The following is a 23,464-nucleotide window of genomic DNA, read 5'->3' on the forward strand; positions in this document are numbered from 1 at the left end:
GGACACATGAGATTAACCCTACGCCCCTGATATAATAGCCTTCTATGTATGCTGAATTGCCTACTTTTCAAAAAGTAGCCTACTGTGTGTGGTGAATTCTTCTTCCTTTAGAGACCTTTATTAATTTCCCACCGGTTGCATTACGTATAGCACATTGCTATTGCTTCTTAGTTGCTGAATAATTAAAAACAGACTCAGTTATTAATTTTTGCGTTCTGTCTTGTTTCATAAACTAACTGCTCATGAATGTGGTTACATAACTATACAGTAAATTAGCCTAAAATGCAATAACGCAATTGCAAATGTAATTACATGTTACTGTAATTTTGAAGGTCCACTCACATTTATCGTTGTTTTGTGAAATCTAGTTAGTTTCAACAGAAATCGTCTCTGTGAGTTGAAGTTCTGCTTCATATAACTAAGCTATTGACAATAGACAATGAACAGTTTTTTGGTTGATGTGAACGCACTTTAGGACTCCAACATAAAAGTGCAAGCTGTGGCTGGTCGCTTTTCATATCAAAAAGCCCCTTCCATTTTAGTGCGGTTTGTGCACTGCAGGCAGGGAATGTCACAGTTTTTTCAGAAATATATATTTGTTTCTCATGCATGCAAACTGCATACACCTTCCTTTTCGAATTTCAAGCACTTTTAAACACTGTTTGTCAGCTGTTTGTCCAAGTATCCCGGACCTTAAATTGCTTAAAGCTAAATTCAACTCTAAGGATCTTTTGCAAACCCTGTATTTAGCACAATCTTTTATTATTATTTCTTGCTTCACTTATTTTTTATTTGAAAAACTTTTAACCTTTCAAATCAAGGTCATGTGGTGCAACCAAAATAATGATGTTAGAGCAGACTCTGTGACTGTGTCAAGGTTATTCTTCAAATGTGAGATAATTTGACCTTTTTATGACATAGCAAGGTTAGTTCAGCTTGTAAAATGGCATGTGGTGCAACACCTCAAAACATAATGATATTAATGAATTAATAGTTCATGACATCTGGAGCGGAAAAAAAACACTGTTCATCTTGAACAGTACATTTACATAATTTTGAAAATAATTATTAAAATGCGTATACTCACATGTATTCAAGGTATGACGGAAATCTGATGGTTACACCACATGACATGATGAGGAAGTGTTTTATAAAGTTCATTTATTTAAGTGCCCCATTATGCTTTTTCAGATATTATGTATGTATAATGTACCTGTTTGCAAATGCAAATGGTCTGCAAAGTTTCAAAGATCAAAGTGCTCAATAAATAAAGCTATTGTCTCTCAAAAGAAATAATCGATTCTGAACTGTCTGAAACAAGTCGTTGTTTTCTGCACTGCAAAAGCATGCACTCCCAAACTCTCGAATTGATATGGTAAAACCGACGACAAGTGCTGAGTTGAAATTCAGATATGGTAATGGACATTTCGTTTCCGACATGTGCTGTAAGCGGTAGACCAATCACAACAGACTGGGTCATCTGACCAATCAGAGCAGAGAAAACCAAGAGTGGACCATCTGACCAATCAGAGCAGAGTAGGCTCTCGGAAAGGAGGGGTTTAGAGAGACTGAATCCTTTGTTGAACCGTTTCAGATACTGTGAGAAAAGAGGTGATGCTGCAATGTGTTTTATGAGAAAAATAAAGTGTTTTTTATTTAACTTGGATGCAAAAACCTATTGTAGGTGACCTCCAAAACTAAATTAGGAGCCTTTAAAATAGCATAGAAGGGGCACTTTAAGATTTTTTTCTCAACTACGGCTTCACCTCCATCTTTCTGACTGGTCTGACAAGAACCAAGCATTAAATGAAAGCAAAAGTGTGTCAATGTGTTGTAAGGGTCTTTCAAGGACAGGAGTTGTTGAACTAATTCTCAATCCTTGACCTTTGTGCATGAGGTGCGTACGTGTTACCCAGTCTAGCATGAGTGATCTTGCTAATCATTAGCTCAGCTGACAGCAGCTAGCCGCTGGCCAATATGCTGTCTTGGTGATAAGGAGCTTCCTTTCGGTGTGTGAGCTAATGGACCACCGCAAGCGCGGCCTGTGAGGTCGCCGTGTGTTAAGTGTGCTCAACAGAAGTGTTGGAGGCCGAGTTCAAGGTGCCATTTCTCCACCGATTTCCCAAACCGCCCCAAGTGTGAGCGCACACCGATAAGAGGCTTAGCACAACTGGAAGATTATTGCTAACCTCTCCTCGTTCCTCGGCACAGGCAAGCCAGGAAAGCGAGAAGAGGTCCAGAGTTACAGTTGGCGTCCCTCAGCCCTCAAAGAGTCTTGAGAGATTTTTCCCAAGCGCACACAGTTGTTGGCCAACTTTCCCTGAGGATGAACTGGCCATAGGGAGCACTCGGGACCCGTGGAGTGTCTCGCGAAATCAAATTTGGATTCAAGAAAAATCATTTGAATGAGAGATAAAGTTTCCATATTGTTCCATTGCAGATTCTGGCGTATAATGCTTACTAGCGTGGCTCAGTTGCCCCCAGACACGCAGTCCATTACTCTATCGCACATTCACAGCAGTTTCACAGGATTGCACCAGCTTGAAGCTCAGCTCGACCCTCTCATCGCCTCCTCGCCTGCTAGAAGATTAGATGTGGTGGGGGATGGATGTTCAGTTCAGTGCCGTGCAGTATATGTCAAGTTAAACGAGTAAAATCACAAAATAAAAGCAAATACACCCAATTTCTGGATTATTGAAATGATGTACCTCAAGAGTGGCCTGTAACCAATAACCATTTAATGAATAAATCTGAGAGGGAAAATGTTCTGAAGGAGTCTGGTCTTGTAAATCATTTTGCCTTATAGATTATGTAAGGACTGTAGACCTATATTTAAAAGCCTTGATCACCAGCCCTTCATATCTGTATCCTGCATGGTGACCAGGGCTAATGATAGGGATCTCAGTTACACACAAACACATGCGGCCGGCCCAAAGTGGACCCTGCAGGGTAACAGTGTACAGGCCTGTCCAAAGCATGGATGAAATGTCAAGCATGCGCTACAGTGAGAGCGAACGCAAGCGAGATCAGGGTCAGATCGGGGTGTGCTGACGTGGAACTCGGTGCTATCTCTTCAGCAGTATGTCTTCTTCACCTCTATATATTCAGTGCAGGATGTTGCGTCTTACCTTATCTTTGTTTGGCTTCTACTTATTGCGAGAAAAGCAGCTGTCAGCGATGCTCAGTCCAAATTTAGACCTAAATTCTGACTATATGCTTATCAGTGTCTTCAAGGGGAGTGTTCATAAGCATTCATCCTGATATGCAGGTCTGTGTGTGTGCTTGTTAGGGCTATGATGGATGGAGTGTGTGAGCGATATTAATGTGAAAAGAACAGTTTTAATCAAGCGGGAATAACGCCATTTTTAAAAAGGCTTGCATCAACACGTTTATTTTTTTAGGCATTAATAGCAAGATGTTAAGAGTTTGTGAACATTAATTTAAAAACATTTACTGACAGTTTAATACCTTTTTGAACATATTTTCCAAAATCAGTCCTTAAAAGAAAAACTCATTACCACAACAGCCTGAAAACAGTATTACCATTAATACTTGTTACACTTATTACTATATTAATAACTATAAATTATGGATAATTACATGCTACTTACCCTAAACCAAACCATAACCCTAACCTGTAGTAAGTTAAATAATATTAATACTCAGTACTGAAATGTATAATTACACTGTAACAAGGTCTCATTAACAGTCATGCACAGTTACTTGAAGCTATGAAATAATACATATTTTTAAATTCACATTTTTATTCTATTTTGATTGATTTCTCTCATTACTGCAATGCCGTCTGCAATTTACATCCTAAATACTTCGTTATATTATTTGAATCCTGACATATTTTCAGAATGATGTGGCAAACCTGAAAGAACATAACATAGATGATTTACACTCATTTAAAAACAAATTTTTCCCCATTTATTAAATTAACATTAAATGAATACTTGTTGCCGTAATGATGATACAGTATATAAGTTACGGAAATGAGATTGTTGGTTTTGGTTGTACACATCTTTTAAAAATGATCCGTCATTCATGTTGATTTCGAAATGTGAAATTAATTCATGGATTTGAAAAACTTTTATATTATTTAAGAAACGTTTGAAATGAATGGCTCATTATGTCATATGTCAATTTACTCCTTAAATTAATGTGAATGTACACATCTAAAAATGTATATCTACAGTGTATATATAGATAGAATTCATAAATTTCATTCGTTTTTGGGGAGTCACACCAAATCACATTTCACAACCTAATCTAATCTCACCTTAAAAAAGTAAAAAAAAAGTAAAAAAAAAAAAGAATAAACAGTTGAAGCAGTTTTGATACTAATCTTAAAAGAGCATTTTGAAATTAAGCAGGAATACAGCAAAATTGATTCATGAAAGTGACTAGATCTGTCTGAAATTCTCATTAGTCAACAGCAAAATGACTCGTTGGTCATATGAAGGAGCGTCAATTTTTGTTAAAATCAATGGGTTTTGTTGATGCACCGTAAACTGTAGTGCGTTGGAGCCCTTAGTTAACACAATATTCTTGAAGAACAATCGTGATCAGTGAACTTGCTGGTACGTTTCAGCCATCGGTGACCTACTTTGCACTTTCTTTCCATCTCTGGATCTGGTTTGGTCCCCCTGCAGTGTGCGAGCATGTGCATGTGCCCTGGAAGCCGAGCGGTCACGTATGCCGAAAGATTCCCTGGCAGGGTCTGTGATACTGGCTGGGTTCGTTCCAGTTGGGGGAGAGAGTGGAGGGTTAATGATTAGTCTCATGCTCTGTGTGGATCAAGGGCATGGGACCGTGCGGGCCTGGGGGAAACGAGAGAGAGAGAGAGAGAGAGAGAGAGAGCATAAACCAAGAACACAACAGCTGAATCACTCATCACTTCTATATTCATACTCAGCTCCTGGTACAGACATATATACACATCCGTACTGTGTACTCTTTATTGATTTCCAGGATGCCTTTTATTAAAGGTTTTCACACCTGGCTTGTTTGGAGTGGAAACTGGCATGTTTTCTCCTTTAGTGTTGGGGAAGTTACGTTTATGTTGCTTGACTTTGGGAAAAACCCAATATCTGAATGTGTGACAGAGATAGCATGCGCTTGATGCATGTCTCATAAAACTGTATGAAAAACTGTATAAAAAATGTAAACGTCTGGGAGAAAGAGAAGAGCAGACATATTGACAGATCTAAATAAAAGTGACGACGGTAGTGCGGTTTTTCCGTGCGCACACACCGGAAGCGCGCAGCCGTATACATAGACAATTATACAGCGCGCGAGTACTGAACTGAGCTCTCTTTCGCATCTGAATGGTAGTGAGAATACCTCCATCCCTCAAAAGTTAGCGTTGGCTGCTTCTCGCTCGCCATGATTGCTCTGCTACCAGCCTCTGTCACGTACCGTGTGGAGCTTGTGACTATTGCGCAAGCTGAGAAGGCAGTGTCGCTGTCAAATCTGTCCCTGGGAAAAGTAACGTTGCGCCAAATTGAAAAAAGAACGTTTCGATACCAAATTTTCTGTAGTAGCGTGTTACACTAGCCTGGCTCCGCCCTCCTACATACTTCCGCTCAATTTTCATTTTCCTTCTGTACTACGTCTGGGTTTGTAGTATATTCGTGGGTTTTCTCCGATCAATTTTTTTACCGGTACAATCAGCAAACATAGGGAGTGGCTGAGAACGAGGACGTTGAGGTCGTGCGCTAGTTTGAGTTGACATGTACGTCACGAGACTCACGACCAAACGTTAGCGATTGGTTATGGCAGATCCAGAGCGCCTCTGGGCTGATCCAATAGTTTTAAACTTCAACAGAGTTTCTTCAACAGAGTTCCTTCAAGGAAGTTAACACTTGTCAATGGAGAGTGGCCAGACTCTCTGTACAAATGAAATGTACTGGTAGGACCAGGCTAGCGTTACACTACCTTTTACCCGGAAAAAGTATTTACGTTACTGTAACGCGTTACTTTGTAAAGCGGTACACAACACTGATGAACACAGATCTGCACAAAATAGTTTGAGATTGGATGAACGAGGTTACAAACTTTGAAGTGGTTCTCTTGTGGTGAGAAAGCAATCTGACCCAATGGACCTACAAACCAAGCTGTATCATGATACATAATGGGGAATGCATTACGTAAAAAGCAACGGTGTCTGATTCTGTGAGTGAGCACATTACTTATCGCAGTTGACAACCAAAGAACACCTCTTCATCTTAAATTGCCCTTCTCCGAAACAGGTGCATTGCCGATAAAGACTTGATTCCCGTTCTAACTTATAAAATGTATCAGTTTGAGTGAGAATCAAGGCTTATAAGCATTCGTATATGCTAACTTGAGGTAACTCAAGCTAACAGAGCAAACTTGTCGATCTATCTTGATGGATGAAGAACATAAACAGGTGCACACTTTCAAATGTTGCCTTGTGGAAATGAACCGAACCAGGTATAAATTGCATCATTGTAACAGCTTAAGTCCCTATTTTGGAACAAAGAAAACAATGGTCCCTAAGAAAAAATGAATAATAGCTATTTATTGCTTATTGGCCATGGCATGAAAATAATTTGTCAGCTTATCTGAATTGGACGTAATTTTAAAATAAATATTAAACTACACAATGTGTTGGAGCCCGTGCACTTTCCTGCCAAGCCACAACTGATTGTGACTTTGAAATGACCTATTTGCCTACTGATTCATACCTTGAGAGGTCACACATCCATTTGAAACAACATCCTGGTTCACTTATCTGGAAAACCTTTCTGTGTTACCACCTACTGTTTAATCTTTAAATTAGTAATTGTTTAACAAGGGGATAAAGCAAGTCCACACACTCCCACAATGAATTCTTAAAGGATTCTGTAAGGAAGTCTACAAGCTACAGTAGTGTGCAGAACTTATTCAGTTATTTCTTACAGTTGTCTGTCAAACACACCTGCCTGCAACCATCCAGGTGTGCAATGCATTTGTTTGTTTTCCTGTGAAAGAGAAAATCCCCTACGCCCTCCCAAGTGAACCATATTCCCGCATTCCCAGCAAGGCTCGCAAGAAACTTTCCATCTTCCCCCGTCATAGTCTCTGACCTCAATCCCGTATTCTTCGGGGTCTTTTCTTCTCCACATGCCTCATCTATCCGTGCTGTCATTCTCTTTTAGCTCCCCCCCCCCTCCCACACTCTTTCTGCCAGAGCTATGCCTGGAATGTCAGCTCCTTGGGCTGGATCTCCATTCCCATCAGGAAAGACAGTGACAGTCTCAATGTCTCAGCCTCACTCGTGATTCTAATTGCACATAATAGAGCATTAAAGATGCATCTGTGTCTGATCTGGTGGTGCCAGAGAAACAGACGCACTCGCGAGAACGTTCCTCCAGGTAGTTTCGACAGAAACATTAACCCGTCTGTCTCTCTCCTGACAGCCTCCATTCCGTTCTTCGCCTGCGAGCTCAAAGCGGTGACTCCGTACATGAGGGGCTTCTTCTGCGGGGACCCCAGCATCACCTACCCTTACATTAAAGATGAAGCCATTCCTGATAGCATGCTTATAGCCGGGGGCATCATAATCACAGGACTTACGGTGAGAACACACACATGCACTGAAATATCACTTGCTAAAGAGGCCTTAAAGGAATAGTTCTCCCAACGGTGTAAATTCTGTCTTTTTTACTCACCCTGAATCAACACTGAACTGACTCGAGGCGAATAATGACGATTGTCTAGAGCTGCTGCTTTACAACCGAATTTGAATTTGTGTCACATTTGATCAAGTTTGCATCATTGATTCTGTTTTCCTGTTTATTACCGTGAAGCTGCTTTGAAACAAGCCGTATTGTATAAAGCTCTAAATAAATAAAGATGACTTGACTTGACCCTCATGTCAGATGTATTTTCTTCACAGAAACACAAAAGATTTTCAATAGTTGTACCAGTCTTTCTTTTCCACGGAATTGCAAAGAATGACAACAAGAGGCTTTTAAGCATCAAAATGGATGCGAAATCAACATGAAAGTGTGCTAAAAGTGGTCAATACGACTCGTGCCTTCAGAAGACTTCAGAAATCGTTGTGTGAAAAATAACCTCACATCGTCTTCTTCTGGGCCAGAAAGCTACGCTTCAACAAGACTACAGCCAATGGCCGACTAGCACATTACGTTTTGTGTCCGTGTAAAAGGAAATAACTCTCCATACCAGCAGATGACAGTTGTTTGTCCGTCATTCAAAAAGGTATACCAGAAGAGCTAAAACTGCGAATATCATCATAAATGAGATTAAGATGAAAAGTGAGAAGAGCCTTCTGTGTTCCTTCTTTACTTTGTCGTTTGCTTACTTTTGTTACTTTTTAACAGCTCACGGCCTTAAGTCGGTGAGCTGAACTCGAACAACCTGACCAGTCCAATTTGTGAACGAATCATTAATTACTTGATCAGGTGATTCATTTAATCTGGTGCTCTTCGGTCTGAAAAAATTTACATTTGTTTTTTTGTTTTTGTTTTGTGAACAAAAATAAATAAATCATGGACATGATTCAAACAGGTTAATTGGTCCTGAAAAAAAAAAAAGTCACACCTGTGTTCCTCGTGGTCAAAAATGACCACATTGGAAATGAATGGGACACGAATTTCATTTAGTGGAAATTTATAGTACTGCGGCCAAACAACATCTTTCTGAAAGCTAATTTTGATATATCAGGCTCAAATTTTGAACACAACTCGTTTATATTTATGGCTTTGGTTTTCTCACAGTTTTAGAGTTAAACATCTTTTAGAAAATATAGATTTGATATAAAAATTAAAATTTTCATGACAATAAAACGTAAAATTCGGTAACTTTTTTTTGTTTACTTTTTAAAACTGTTTTCACTTCAGCAATAATCTGCCAAGTGTCGTCTTTGAAAAGAGATCAATCTTAAGTCTGTGCTCTAAAGCATTCAAGATTTACCACAGTTTTAGTTGGAAATTACATTTTCGGTCTATGCTCAAAAAGTGAATAAGTACCATGGTCACTTGCCAAATAACACATTTATTTTTAAAACATTAGTTTATATTTTAATTAGTTTTACAATCGAAATCTAAAGTTACAAGTTACAAACAATAACTTGGTTTCCTTGGTTACGCCTGACAGTTTATTTAGGTGTCCTCTATCACTTTTTAACGGACACCCTGCAGCCAATCAGAATCGAGTATTCACCCAGACCATGGTATAAATGGATTATAAGTACAGCGTAAATATAATTTAGTACCATAAAATCCCCTAAAAATGCAAAATATTAAATAAAAAACAATATCGAACTAAAATATAGTACATTCATTTTATTGAAATAAACAAATTAATTTCTGTAATTTTTGACTGACACGCGAAGAGCACCAGTGGGTTAAAAGATCTGACTCAGCAGAATGATGTATACTCTTTCTACTTCTCTCATGAGCTCTTATGAACATGCTTAGGGGTTGCTAGGGTGGATGTCAAGATTGTTCAATGAATAACTTACAGACTTATGAATATAATATTTGATAAGTCTACGTCTATGGTGGTTTTGTGTCCTTTAAAGCATCCTGTGTCTTGGTGTCCTTTCATTGTAATTGCATGTACATTAAAATTGTCCTTTTGTGTTTCCTTGAAGAAAGTAAATCGTATGGATTTAAAACCACATGAGGGTGAGTAACTGATGACAGAATATCCATTTTAGGGTGAACTATCCCTTTAAGGGACTGCTTGTCCACAGTAGTACTAGCCCACGGTTCTCCTATTACCCAAGGCTATTGATTTACTCTTTTCATCTACTTTGCTATTGAACGTGAGGTTCTCTTTGTGAATATGTGTGAGGTACTACTGTGAATTATTTAGGGCTGACGGTGAACTTATCTTATGCTTCATGGGCCTTATAGTATTTAACTCAGTGTGGCGTGGCTGTAACCTCAACGGTGTCCCCTGTCTGTCTCAGATTGCTGTCGGAGAGTGTTACCGGGTACGGTTCAGAAGTGTGCACTCACGAGCATTTGTGCGCAACCTCTACGTGTCCTGTCTGTACAAGGAGCTGGGCAGCTTCCTGTTCGGCTGCTGTGTAGGGCAATCCTTGACCAACATGGCGAAGCTGAGTGTGGGCCGACTCCGTCCCCACTTTCTGTCGGCTTGCAATGTGACCTATGCTTCACTCAACTGCCTACCTGGAGCCTACATTTCAGATGTCGTCTGCAAAAACGAGCCCAAGATAGTGGAGGAGGCCAGGTATGTGGACTACAAGTGTTTTTTTGTTTTGTTTGGGAGGCACAGAGATGAGATGAGCTCTGTTCCAAAACCTAGGCTGCTAAAACCTCTGAGTATGTACTTCTTTTGAATGAGTACTTTAAGTACATACTTTAAAAAATGTTTGTGTGTAGTATGAATAAAATCCAGATGTTCTACATCTGTCACGTAGACACTGTCAACAATTGTTTTGTCATACTTTTAGTATTACAAAGTGCACTTTTTAAAAGCGTACCTAATGCGTTTAGAAACGTACAGTAGTCATGAAAGTGTATACACTTACTGTAAGTGGCCTTTTATTTCATAAATATTATATTACCTAGAAGTACCGTTTAAAAGTAATTACTTTTTAAGTACACTATAAGTGCACGTTCAATACAATTAAGTGCACTTCTTTGTAAGCTTGTCACAGCGCATTCTGGGGTTGTTTCCTGTGGGATTTTCCTCACACACATAGCTATTGATTTTTAATATTTTCACATTTTAAATTAGAAAGATTTGATCGACAAGTCTCCTACAGGTGCTGGTCATGAAACTAGAATATCATCAAAAAGTTGATTTATTTCAAGAATTCAAGTTAACAGGTGAAACTAATATATTATATAGACTCATTACATGCAAAGTGAGATATTTCAAGCCTTTATTTGTTATAATTTTGATGATTATGGCTTACAGCAGATGAAACCCACGAAATCAAAATCCCAGAATATTAGAATATTACATGATATCACACAGTAATTACACAGTAATACCATGGTCATTGAACCAGGTTTTGGTTCTGTTGGCAGTGTGGGCAGGTGCAAATCCTGCTGGAAAATGAAGGAAGCATGAAGTGCTCTGAAAATGTCCTGGTAGACGGCTGCGTTGACTCTGGATTTAATAAAGCACAGTGGACCAAAGTCCTCTTTTCTGATGAGAGCAAATTTTGCATCTCATTTGGAAACCAAGGTCCCAGAGTCTGGAGGAAGAATGGAGAGGCAAATGAAAGGCTTGAAATATCCCACTTTGCATGTAATGAGTCTATATAATATATTAATTTCACCTGTTAACTTGAATTCTTGAAATAAATCAACTTTTTGATGATATTCTAGTTTTATGACCAGCACCTGTACTTTGTCCACCATCTTGGTTAGAGCTTGTTGCAATGTGTTGTGGGATTGTCTACTTTGTGAAGGATAAATGCAATAGTTTTTTAAAATTTGGCCAAAAGAAGATATCTTAGATGTTTGGAACAACACTAGCTATGCTGCCTAGGTAGGAGGTCCACTAGATTTTGAAACAGAGCTATAGGCCGGGCCGGGCCGGGCCGGTTGCATAAACATATCCATTGTGTTAAGACAGCATCTTAAATTCTAGTATGACCTGCTAGCAGTTGGTCAGGGGCAGTCAGTCTATACTTTTCAGTATCAAGTTAGGCTAATCTACGTTTTTATGTAACTGATTTAAAAAAGATGACCGCAGTAGGTGGTGGCATTTAAAAAAAAAAAAGTGTCTAAAGAGGTTTATGCAACCACCCGCTGGTTTCACAGACAGGGCTTATATTAAGCCAGGATTACACCTTAGTTCAATTAGGAGATTTTATATACTGTATATAAATAAACATTACTGGTGTACATCTTGAGACAAAACAATGGCAATGACATACTTTAAGATTTGTCAGAGCTAGTCACTTTTAGTTGTCGTCTAGGACTAGACTTAAGCCTTGTCAATGAAATCTCGGGGTTAATGTGTATGATTATTTAAGGTTGAATTACAGTATTTCAAGTGCAAATGTTAGATGCTTTTAAATCACATGGTATGTTTTATGGAACTATAGAGGTATTTACTTAGAATAACATGTATGCTTGTGATTACCTAATATCATGCAGACAATGTTACGGCCCATAAAGCTGTGCAGTGGTTTAATGGTTTGCGAGATTGTGACATTTGGTTGGTAATATTTCCCTCTGCTCTTCTTAAACAGAAAGTCCTTCTTCTCGGGCCATGCATCGTTCGCCATGTACACCATGCTTTACCTGGCAGTGAGTATCGCCGTGTGTGGCCGCATTTTCCACATGCACACTCAAACACACGAGTCAGGGTAGCAGCAAACTCCTGCGCTTGCGGTGGGATGCCGGCGAGGAGCTTGACTGTTGTCAGCTTTCACTTCCCATCCCTGCCACGTGGGAAAAATGCCAAGAAATTCCGACTGACAAGAAACTCTCTCAAAACTTTCAGCTCACACAAATACACTTGTACTGAAAGAAGAAGGCTCTGAGAATGCAAAAAAAAAAAAACTCCCAAAAGGCATTTTGCTTCGAGCGGAAAAGAAAGGCTTGAGTGAAAGGGGGAATGTTCTCCAGAGGCCTGATGAATAGATGAGTGGAGAGAGGGAGAGCGAGTGAAAGCTAGCCGAAGACAGAGGAGGCCTTGTTTAGTTGTGGGTTGGGTCCGGGAGGGGGGGAGCTTTGGCCTGCTGAGAGATAGACAGGCTTCTTTCAGCTAAACCCCTCTCTCTCGCTCGCTGTTATGGCCCGGGGAAGGGGCACAATAAGGGGAAAAATGACAAAACACTTACAAGCGATCATAAAGCTTGACGTTCAATAGCATTCGCATTTCTCTTTCACTCAACTGCCCCACAAACCTTATCAGAATTTATTCTGCCTTGTGTGCCAATCACGTTTAGAACAGAGGAAAGAAAATTTGTCCCGCTGTGTAAAAACAAGCTATTTTCTACCATTCATCGGATTCAATTCACGGGCCTCTGGCTGCTCTAAAAGTGGGAGAGCTCTTCAACTCTCATTAGAGAGAGAACACGAACAGAAGAGCACAGAGCGAGGGAAAAGCTATAGAGAATCCGTGCCAGGCTCTTTGTCCTCTCTGCCTGTTTTTCCTCTCGGTCCCATCCAATGGCCGCTCTGTTCAGGCTTAGCCCTGCCTTGAATGCCTGACCTGCGGCCACATGCTCTGGCTCTGAGCGCCAGCTGCTCCAAGGCTTTACTGCAGGAAGCCAAACACCTGTGATGGGGGTGATGGGAGGCGCACAAGGACCCTTAAAGTCTGGAATGTTTCGTGGTCCCGTGTGTGACATCAATATCCATAAAGTTCATCTACAGCCAATACTTCTGCTGTGCCCGCTGACCCCAATATTTCTCCCCGGCTTTCGTTATAGCTTGGTCGTCAGGGTGGTACGATGAGCACATGTTAATGTGTTTTTATTTTCACCAAAAGCTAATGTTTACTTCTAATTGAAACGTACCCTTGTAAGTGACCAATTTGGGACACTCCGTCCACAGACGTGAAGACTAAGGCCCCGTTTACACGTACATGGTTATTTTGAAAAATGGAGACATTTCCCTTAATTGTGCCCTTCGTTTACACGCAAACGGAGAATTCGCCTCTGAAAACGATTCTTTCTAAAAACTCCGGCCAGAATGGAGATTTTGGAAAACTTAGTTTGCACTTTTGCATGTAAACTGAGAAAAACAGAGTTTTAGGCGGCCGACGTCACAGTATGAGACTATTTTCGGGATTCTGATTGGCTAACGTGGGCTTGAGCTTCTCGTTACACTGCCACCTACAGGTTTGGCATGCTCTTGACGGCATATACACGGGTTCGTGTAAACAAAACACTTTTCTGAAAACTGACAGGTGTGCACGATGTTATTTTTTGAAAACAGAGAGGCGTGAGATGTCCGTTTATGAAAATAGCCGTCCACGTGTAAACGTAGCCTAAGTCCCCGATCACACCTGATGCGTTTTTTGCAGTGAGAGGCACCTTTTAATTTTTTTTTTTTCCTATGGCAGTGAACGTTCTGCACACTGTTTATGCGCCCGCTGCGCCTAGCGTTTTTGAAGTTGAAAAAACAAAAAACTCAGAAAAAGCGTCCGACGTCATTGCGTTTTTTCGTCCACTGTCCAATCGAATGAATGGAGAGGCGGCCCTTCCGTTGTGGTGATGAAAGCTACAGTTGCTTTGAACGCCCGGAGAGTGCGATGATGGAGGATAAACTTGTGGTGGTCTCGCGGGTTACCAAGAGCTAACCACTTCACGGACTGTAACTATCACAATGTTACTTTACTATCCCATGAGGCCACGGGAGAGGATTTGTGAATTAAAGTGAAGTGATGGACCCTTTTTAATATTGTCATCCACTACTAGGGTGGAGATACAGAAACTAGGTAACTACTAGAAGGCCTATAAATGAGTGTTTCTCATTGACATAGTGTTTCTTTTGAAAGATGAAACACAAGCAGAAACAGATAGTTTCTTCTTTATTGTGACGTACATCCGAGTGAATTGGATAATCGAAAAAATAAATCAAATGTAGGGAGAGTCTGGTTCAATCCATCAGTTGTTGATTGGATGGAGGCAGATCTTAATGCAAACTTGCAGTTGATTATAGTTTATGCAGACAAAATTATTAAAGAATTCCAGCACACATCAACAGAGAGAAGTCTGTCACTTCAACAAAAGATGACATTTTGATTAAAAATTCTAAAAATGTAACGTCATTTCATGTTGACGTTAAGCTTTTGGTCAAGCTATTTATAATAACTACAGACTAAACCTTCACCTAAAATATAATAATATAATTTTATATAATAAAATAATTTGCATTTTCAAACAAAATAAGCGCATTATTTTGGCTTTTGAGGGTAGTTTATCAGATTTAGCCAACTTCCGTGAGATTTTTCAGGAAAAGGTTTAGCAAGGTCAAACACACAGACACACAAACACACTCTGTAAGCTTTACTTATCAGTCCGTACACTCCTTTATCAGCCCTTATGTTAATCATTCCTGAAACTCCCTGTCTTTGCGCAGTTCTACCTGCAGGCGCGGCTGTCATGGCCAGGGGCGCGACTCCTGCGACCGTTGCTGCAGTTCATGTTGGTGATGTTAGCAGTGTACACAGGACTCAGTCGCATTTCCGACTACCGCCATCACCCCACTGACGTCCTGACCGGCTTCCTGCAGGGAGGACTGACCGCTTACTGGGTGGTAAGAATCACGTCGCAACAAAAGCGTCAGTATGAATATGGAAGTCTAAGGTACTTTTTGTTTGACGTTTTCTTTTGTGTGGTTTCAGGCCTTTTATATCTCATCCATGTTTAAGACGTCTCGTCCAGACATGTCTCCCACAATCTTGTCTCTGGAAAGTCCCCTGTCCAGCCAGCAAACCGTTTGCTAACAGACCTGCACATAGAGACACCTGAGAGAGATTGATAGTGAAAGCGGGAGTGATCGAGCGAATAACGGGAATGGGACAAAGAACTTTGGAACGTGTTCAAAATCCTCACAGAGAACCATTTCCTGCCCACCCTGAGAGAAGAACAGTTATGTATACGTGTCTAACCCTTCAACAAACCCGTCCGCATGGTATCAACCCTCCATAGATAAATGATATTTTTATATATATAAAAAAAAAGTTTATCCTTTATATTTTTGAAATATGTTCTAGTTGAAGCTGCTAATAATTGTTGTATTATAATTTGTCACCTGTAGTCCAGGGTCAGCGATTCACACAGTGATTAAAGATAATAACCCATGTGTAACTCTCAACATGTAAAGCTTTTCGGGCACATGTTGAATGTTGGACAAAAATGGACCAATCACAGCAACCCTCGGGCCTCAGACCACACCCCTTATGTTTGCTATTGGACCTGGCTAGACCACTGTTCTGGTGCGCTGTTGCACAATCATAGCGGTGCCGATTCTCAGACAACGACATAGTGTCGGCCCAGATGTGAAATCAACGTACGTGAACCAGATGTGGCCGACACTATGTTGCTGCCTGGGTTGTAGACACCCTCTGTTTATAAAAGCACAGATTCGATGCTAATGCTATTAAGCTTATGTTGTATTAAGGTTGGCTAAACTCCATGTTTGTACTAACCACTTTCACTGCATGAGAGAGACTGAAAGGAGGTTTTCCTCCCCCCCACCCCCCCTCCGCATAATGAGGGCTTGAATTGTGCCCAAACGCTCAGCGGACCGGGGGTCTATACCTGTGTACCCTTTACTACTCATAGCACTTGAATTACACTATGGAATCGTCTAATTACTACAGATAATATTTTATATTTTGTCTTCTTAAATCAGTGTTCTTTCTTTCCTGCGGTCAGTGCCATTTGTTTTTTGCGTCTTTGTGTGTCCCCCAAATTATAATTATTCAGAATGAATGTATATAAATCATTTTATAAACGATCCAGATTTTCTGAAGTATTAGCATCACTTTTGCAAGTTCTTGTTTTACGTGTTTATATATGTTTTTATCGTTCGTGTTGATCAGGTACGCAGAGTTATTGTTGCTAATTGTTAAAGAGACTAGTGACTGAGCCACAGATTGTCAGAAAGCTATATTCTACTTATCTAGTTTCATTTCATTTGTTGGTTTCCTCTGTGAAGAGCCATTTAGGCCGAAATAACCACTGTATTAATAAACCAAACCAATAAAATGAATGTTCAATCTTTTTTTTAAATCTCATTTTGCCCCCCTATATAGTGGCAGAACCAACTGCACATCCTCCCACACACACTTATACACAACCACTGTGAGTAAAGCTGCTGTAAAATAGCTGATAAACACCTGAGACTGCACATCATCACTATTTCTATGTTGCATGGCAAGCATAAAGATCCAGTAAATGTTAATTTATTGAATTTTATGCTGAGTCCCAATTCACCTACTTATACAATGTCCTAAAAGTACATATGTACTGTTTTTGTGAAGAAAAAGTACATCCTTTTGAGTGTGTAGCAGCAAACTTTGGGACAAACCACTTTGTCATAGACAGCAGCGCGGTCTTTAATTTTTAATGAGAATGAAATCAAGGCTGTGAGGGATAGACCTACAGTACATCTCTTCAGTGGGTTGTACTGATATTAAATGTGTTTTTGGATTGTTCTGCTGATGAAACACTGCAAAAATATATTTACAAGAAATAACAGTAGACAAAAAGTAGACAGCGAATGCCATTGAACAATTTTAAGTCTATCCCTCACAGCCTCGCTTTCATATCTGTCATGGTGCTGCTCTGAATAAGGTCTGTAGTTGCGTCTTTAAAGGGATAGTTCACCCAAAAATGAAAATCATCCCAGAATTTACTCATCCTCTTGGCCACTTTCTTCTTTCAGCCAAACACAATCGGAGTTGTTAAAACATATCCTGGCTCTTCCAAGCTTTATAATGGGAGTGAATAGAGGCTCAGTTTTTGAAGCCCAAAAAAGTGCATCCATCCATCATAAAAGTAATCCATACAGCTTAATAAAGGCCTTTTAAAGCGAAGTGATACATTTTATAAACTATAATCACTGGCTTCCGGTAACTGCCGTACGCAAATCTAGTTCCGGCAGAAGAATGACCTCTGAGTGACCTCTAAACTAGTTGTGTAAACTCAAAGTTTACAACCGTTACACTTAAAGTATACTTAAAAGGATGAGAAGTTGGGGACCCCTGCTCTTCAACCAGCAGTGGCTAACTGCTAATGCTAACAAATCAAACTTTGACCACTTGAGTAGTGCCAAATAATACAAAGACAATAAATACATACGCAATGCAAGGGTGATACCAAAGCAGAATTAGAAACACTGGCCTTTGAACATTCCCCCCATCCTGACCTCTCGTGCATCATTGCTTCATCAGGCAAAAGTTGAAGCCTTGAACTCAAGAGGTTAGAGTGCTAAAATACTGAAACATTTCTGTCATGACACACACAAGAGCAGCTCTTCGAGGAAACTAGTTTAACATTAGTCATCCAATCTCTCCAGCTCTCTCTCTCTCTGCCCCTCATTTCCCTCCCTCTCTCTCTCTCTCTCTCTCTCTCTCTCTCTCTCTCTCTTCGAGTGCAGTGGAGCGCATTGGCTGTTTCTGGGGTCATGGTGGTTCCTGGCCAGATAGAAGCTGGCAAAGTGCTATAGGCAGAGGAGGAGGCTTTGCTTTTCCTTCTCTTTTCTTCTTCTCCAGTGTACCTACTTCCAGACGCAGTGAGCAGAATAAAAGGCAGTCAAGATCAGAGCGAGCGAGGGAGAGATAAAGCAATTGAGGGAGCGAGTAGCAGTAAAGGCATGAGTGGAGGTGCGGTATGAGGGGCGAGAGGGGCGAGTGAGGGGGCGGGGCTCTGTGGTCGGCTGCTGGGAGGTGTTGGGGGTTCTGGGTGTGGGGCGCTCGAGTGGGAAGGAATGCGAGTGGTTTTGGGGCTGTTTTGTTTCACAATGTTGTTACCAGGGAACATATTTTATACCTGACGTGTAGACATGTTCCATAATGTATGGCCCTGCTCTTTTACATAATGCACTTCGCTCAACTTGTCTTACCACTATGACTCTCCAACGGCCTTCACTCTGCTCCGTAATCCTGCAGCCCGGAATCAACAGCGATAAGATTCTCCCTGTGAATAAAACTCCCTGATATTTGAAAGACAACATGACATGGCATTCACAAAGCATTTCAAGTATGCATTAAATCTAGAATATCCATATTATTCAAAAAAATATATAAATATGGTATTTCATTGAATATTTATTCACTTTTGTTTTTCATGAACATAAATCAAAATGCTTAGTCTCTCATTTGTAGCCCCTCCCCCTTTCTCTCCAACTACCTGTTATATAGGCTATCTTTCATGGTCCAATCAATTTCCGTTTTTCAAATTTTCTACGTTTTTCACTGAATATCCTGATCTGAATGACTGTTTTCAACATTGATAATAAGAAGTGTTTGTTGAGCATCAAATCAGGATCATGTGACAGTAATGATGCTAAAAATTCAGCTTTGACATCAGGAATAAATTATATCTTAAAATATATTCAAAAAGAAAATTGTTTAAATTGTTTAAATTCTAATAATATTTAACAATATATATATATTTTTTTACTGTATTTTTAATTAAACAAATGCAGCCTTGGTGAGCAGAAGAGACTTTAAAAAAAAAAACAATTTAAAGAAAAAAAATCTTACCAGGAATTTTATAATGGACAAAATTCCCATTTGATATAATCAAGTCATGTTTCTCACTAAATATACAATTGTCCTTGCACATGTAGGTCTGGTTCTGTCAACCCAGACAGCAACATAGTGTCGGCCCAGATCCGGTCCACATCTGGAACGCGCTGAATTACATGTACCAGATGTTGCCCGGATCTGGGCCGACACTATGTTGCTGTCTGAACAGAAAACAAGTAATTAAGTGAAGGAGGTGAAGAAAGGTGAATACTTTGATGATTTGTGCAGAATGAGACCAGAAACATTTATGTGGAATGGAAATAAATATCATACTTTGATGTCATGTTGAGTAAAGTAGCCATTTTTCTGACTTTCGGAGTCCAAATCAGTCCAGAGAGTATGGTATGGATCGGCATATGTTCGGTCCATCAGTCCAAACAGAATTATTTTGAATGGAAAACTGAAATGTCCAAGCAAGCAGTGCCAATGTAGTGATGAAACGAACATGACGGCCACAGCCACCACAGCACAAAATCCCTTCATCCAGGAAACAGCTGCACCGTCCACAGCAGACTATAGTGGAATGCAGCACACAGCCTCCCTGCACCAGTAACACACAAAGCCTTGTGTTGTCCATTTTTTAACTGCATGATTCATAGAAATGAATAAATAAAAATGAATCAGTGCTCTGATGTGGCATTGATAAAAAAAAAATGTATAAAAAACTTCCAAGCCAGCAGGTGTCACTATGAAACTCAAGACCACTGGGATAAATGAAGATCAGTGTAAGCCGATTTTCAACCCCGCTTTGTATTGTTCCAATGTCGGTATGTAAATGAACAATATGTTTACTCTCTCTCAGTGTTTCCTGGACTGAGAAATTCCCATTTATTTTGAGAGCTCCAGGGCTTTCGTGATAACTGCAGATACATCCGCATTTTTGTGTCCTCACCTGGAGAGTTGAATCACAGAGGGTTGTTAACAGAACAGTTATGGCGTGTTCACACCAAAAGCAAATTTTATTATTTGCGCGAGTAGATTACATACAAAGTCAATGCAAAGACGCAAATTCACGCCGGACGGCACGAATGACAATAATCGCCTCAATCGTGTCTTTCGCGCAAGTTGGAAATAATTTTTTTCCATTTTTTTTTTACAAGATTTCGCCTCATTCGTGCATCCAGTTCGCACGAAAGTGGCGAATTGAGTGTCTTTCGCGAGTGTTTTTTTTGGTGCTTTTTGAAGCGAATTCGCGTCTGGCGCCCGAGTTAAAACATCGGAACTTTGCCGTCTGTTCGTGCCGCATTAACCAATCAGGAGCCTGTTTGCTGCTGTCACGGGGAGAAGTGACGTGATAAACTGGGGCAGGCCCGCCCGGAGTCATCCATTCAACAACATGGAGAAACGACTGATATTGGCAGTGAGCAGTCATACGGAGCTATATAACACAAGTTCATATTTCTACAGAGACAGGAATAAAAAGGACCTCAATTGGAAGAGTGTCTTGCAAACAGACAACCGCCTAGCACTTGCCCCTCCCACAAGAAGCGAATTTCGCCTCGAACGGGCGTCTATTTAGCTTCAAACGCTTGCTTAAACGCGTGTCCAATTTGCGAGTGGATTCAAAATGTTCAAGCGTCCAACTAGAGGCGATAGGAGTGATTTTGACGCTCAATTCGCATTCGGTGTGAACGCAGCATAAGGGTAGGTTTATCACTAACAATTGTATCGTACTTATACTCTTTAAACAGCATTATGGTAAAAAATGTACGCTTCGGTCGAAACTGATAGAACAGCCTTTGTGAAACTGGATATTCTACAAGAAAAAAGTCTTACACTTTATATATCAGTATATCTATTTGTAAAGGTTATGTAAAGTAAATGTATAACTTTATAATAGATTCTGATTTCTGACGTTACATGCATTATTTCTCTCCACTTAAATCCTCTTTTCCCCAACGGTAGCATCTGGCTTGCCCCTGGACATTTCGATCTGCCTGAGTGAGCCCTAATAGCAGCCTGTGAAACACTTTAGACCCTTCACCCCTCATTATCAAAGAAAATAAAGATTACCCCATTTTCTTCTTTGACCAACACATGGTTCATACCTCAAGGGAATTAGACTGATAAGAAATTAAGGGAACAAACATTCAAAAATAGCTGCCCTTATAAATAAAAGTGACGTCTAGAGATAAGAATCGAGTGTGGCGAAGGATGTCTCTCGCATGTATTCTGCCACGTAGGTTCCCTTCTCTCCAGTCCGGCCAGACGAGAGCACTTCAGACCTGAGACAGCAATCGGAAGTAGGACATACCTTCCAGGATCTGATTACGCCCCTATCGTTTCATCATCAAGAACACTTGCAAACAAAAGGCCGGGAACACTGCACCGACATTCCCCCCGCAGTGGCACTAAAACTACCTCATAAATCCACAGCCGCAAACGCTTTGCTATATAATGATCGTCATTTTTTATTTACGCTCTCGCCGCAGCTTATGACGGTGGCGTTAATCTGCTCTGGGAAAAGGCTAAACCTCAGCACTGGCAAAACGAGCCGGATGAAAGCGCTGTTCGGTATCGCCGCTGTTCTCGCCACGCTCCGCGGCTCACGGCTTCAACTCTGCGTGATGCCAGCTCAATTCCTAATAGAATTAGCTTGGATTAATTGGCTGTTTATATTCAGGAGTTCCAGTCTCGTTCCTTTCCCTGATATGGAGTGCATTGCTCCATTTATCCCAGTAATGAAAGTGGAGAATGCAGTGGCAGCGGTCATTACCGCTCCCCGACCAGAACAATGTGTTCTGACTCCAGCCTGTGAAAGACATTAACTAGGCCGTCTGAGAGCACTGATGACTAAATATCTCAGTCTCTTTTCTTCAGAGCTGACCGTAGGGACTGCACCCGGGTCAACGGCACCGCAACAAGCCCAAAGACTTCGAAAATAGCTCGATGCCCCTGAGGGTCGGACGTGAGGGCTGAAGATGGGAATCAGATGAGCTGTGGAGATCTCTGGTGTCCGTGTTCCCCTGAGACACGTACATCACCCCGGCTGGATCCTGCCAAGTCATACCTGACAGGACAGACCCACACATCAGATTTCAACACACTTCTACGTCACTCGCACATGTTTGTGCAACAAAATGTAGATCACTGTCGATGCTGTTTTATCATTCAGAACATCTCCAAACCTCTCGGGAGTCCTTCGGTTTCTTTGATAAAATTCTGTACGTCATAAAAAGCAACACTTGCTCTAAGAAGATTTCATGGAAATGTGTTAAGGTGCAGACTTTTTTGTGCTTTTACTCAATTTCTTTAAATAAGCGAGTGTAGGGGAGATTGAGGATGGTTGTAACACCAACTTTTTTGTGAATATTTTGTGAATCAAACTTGTTCAAAATGATTTTACTGTCATAAAAAACGTTCCCAGACAGCATCATAGTGTCGGCCCAGATCCTATGGGCTCCAGATCCCAGATCCTATGGGCTGACACTATGTTGCTGTCTGGGTTTCCTTAACCTACCCCATCAATTGTAAGCATTTTAATTCAAGATTTAAAAAATAACAGAAAAATATTGAAATGTTTGATATGTAGGTGCATCTTTACTTACAGTCGCCAGAATGTCTAAAGGGGACCATCAAAATAAAGTGTAACCGAGAATTCAGATGATCTCTTTCAGTAAACTTTCAGGTTCCACTTTATTTCGATAGTTCACAGTCTACTAACTATAACTAACTATGCAACGACATGTCAACTAACTCTCATTTGAGAATTAGTAGAGTGTAGTAGACTGTTAGGTTAGGGTTAGGTGTTAGGGTTCGGGTTAGGATAATAAGTTGACTTGTAGTTGCCAAAGTTACTTATAGTTAGTAGACTGTCTAAAGTGGACTATCGAAATAAAGTTTTGCCAATTTCCATTATCATGATCGCTAAACAAATTCAAACCCAGATGGTGTTACAATTTACCCAGGTCTCCCCTACCTGTAAAAGTTAATACACATCTTCTTTTTATTAAAAAAGTCTTCCTCTTCTGGAAAAACGTGCCGACAATCATACACTCACAGGTTCATGAGTAAAACAACATTGGGTGACAGGTGCTTCTTTCATGACTAGTGAGCTCATGCTGTTAATATAGTAATGACCACAACAGTCATGAGGAGTGTTATCTGATCCGCGAAGGCGCCACACAGGGTATTAGTTTATTCTAGTGTGTCCATGTTAAACATTATGCTCTAGGGCGACTTTCCACTTCAGAAACAGTGTCAAGGTTACCTGGGTCAACTATGT

At 40.5% G+C, this 23,464-nt stretch overlaps 1 protein-coding gene across 1 annotated transcript in view; it reads left to right on the forward strand.

The window, feature by feature from the left end:
- ppap2d (phosphatidic acid phosphatase type 2D) overlaps nt 1-16,721 on the forward strand; it is a 38,355-nt gene extending 21,634 nt beyond the window's left edge. The window contains exons 2-6 of the mRNA XM_079605144.1: nt 7,431-7,588; nt 9,953-10,236; nt 12,218-12,275; nt 15,060-15,236; nt 15,325-16,721. Coding sequence (XP_079461270.1) covers nt 7,431-7,588; nt 9,953-10,236; nt 12,218-12,275; nt 15,060-15,236; nt 15,325-15,426 — 779 coding nt within the window. The 3' untranslated portion in view covers nt 15,427-16,721. The remainder of the gene's footprint in view (nt 1-7,430; nt 7,589-9,952; nt 10,237-12,217; nt 12,276-15,059; nt 15,237-15,324) is intronic.
- Nucleotides 16,722-23,464: the final 6,743 nt, after the last annotated feature.

This window comes from Phoxinus phoxinus (genome assembly GCF_949152265.1).
Source record: "Phoxinus phoxinus genome assembly, chromosome: 1".
NCBI classification, from domain to species: Eukaryota; Metazoa; Chordata; class Actinopteri; order Cypriniformes; family Leuciscidae; genus Phoxinus; species Phoxinus phoxinus.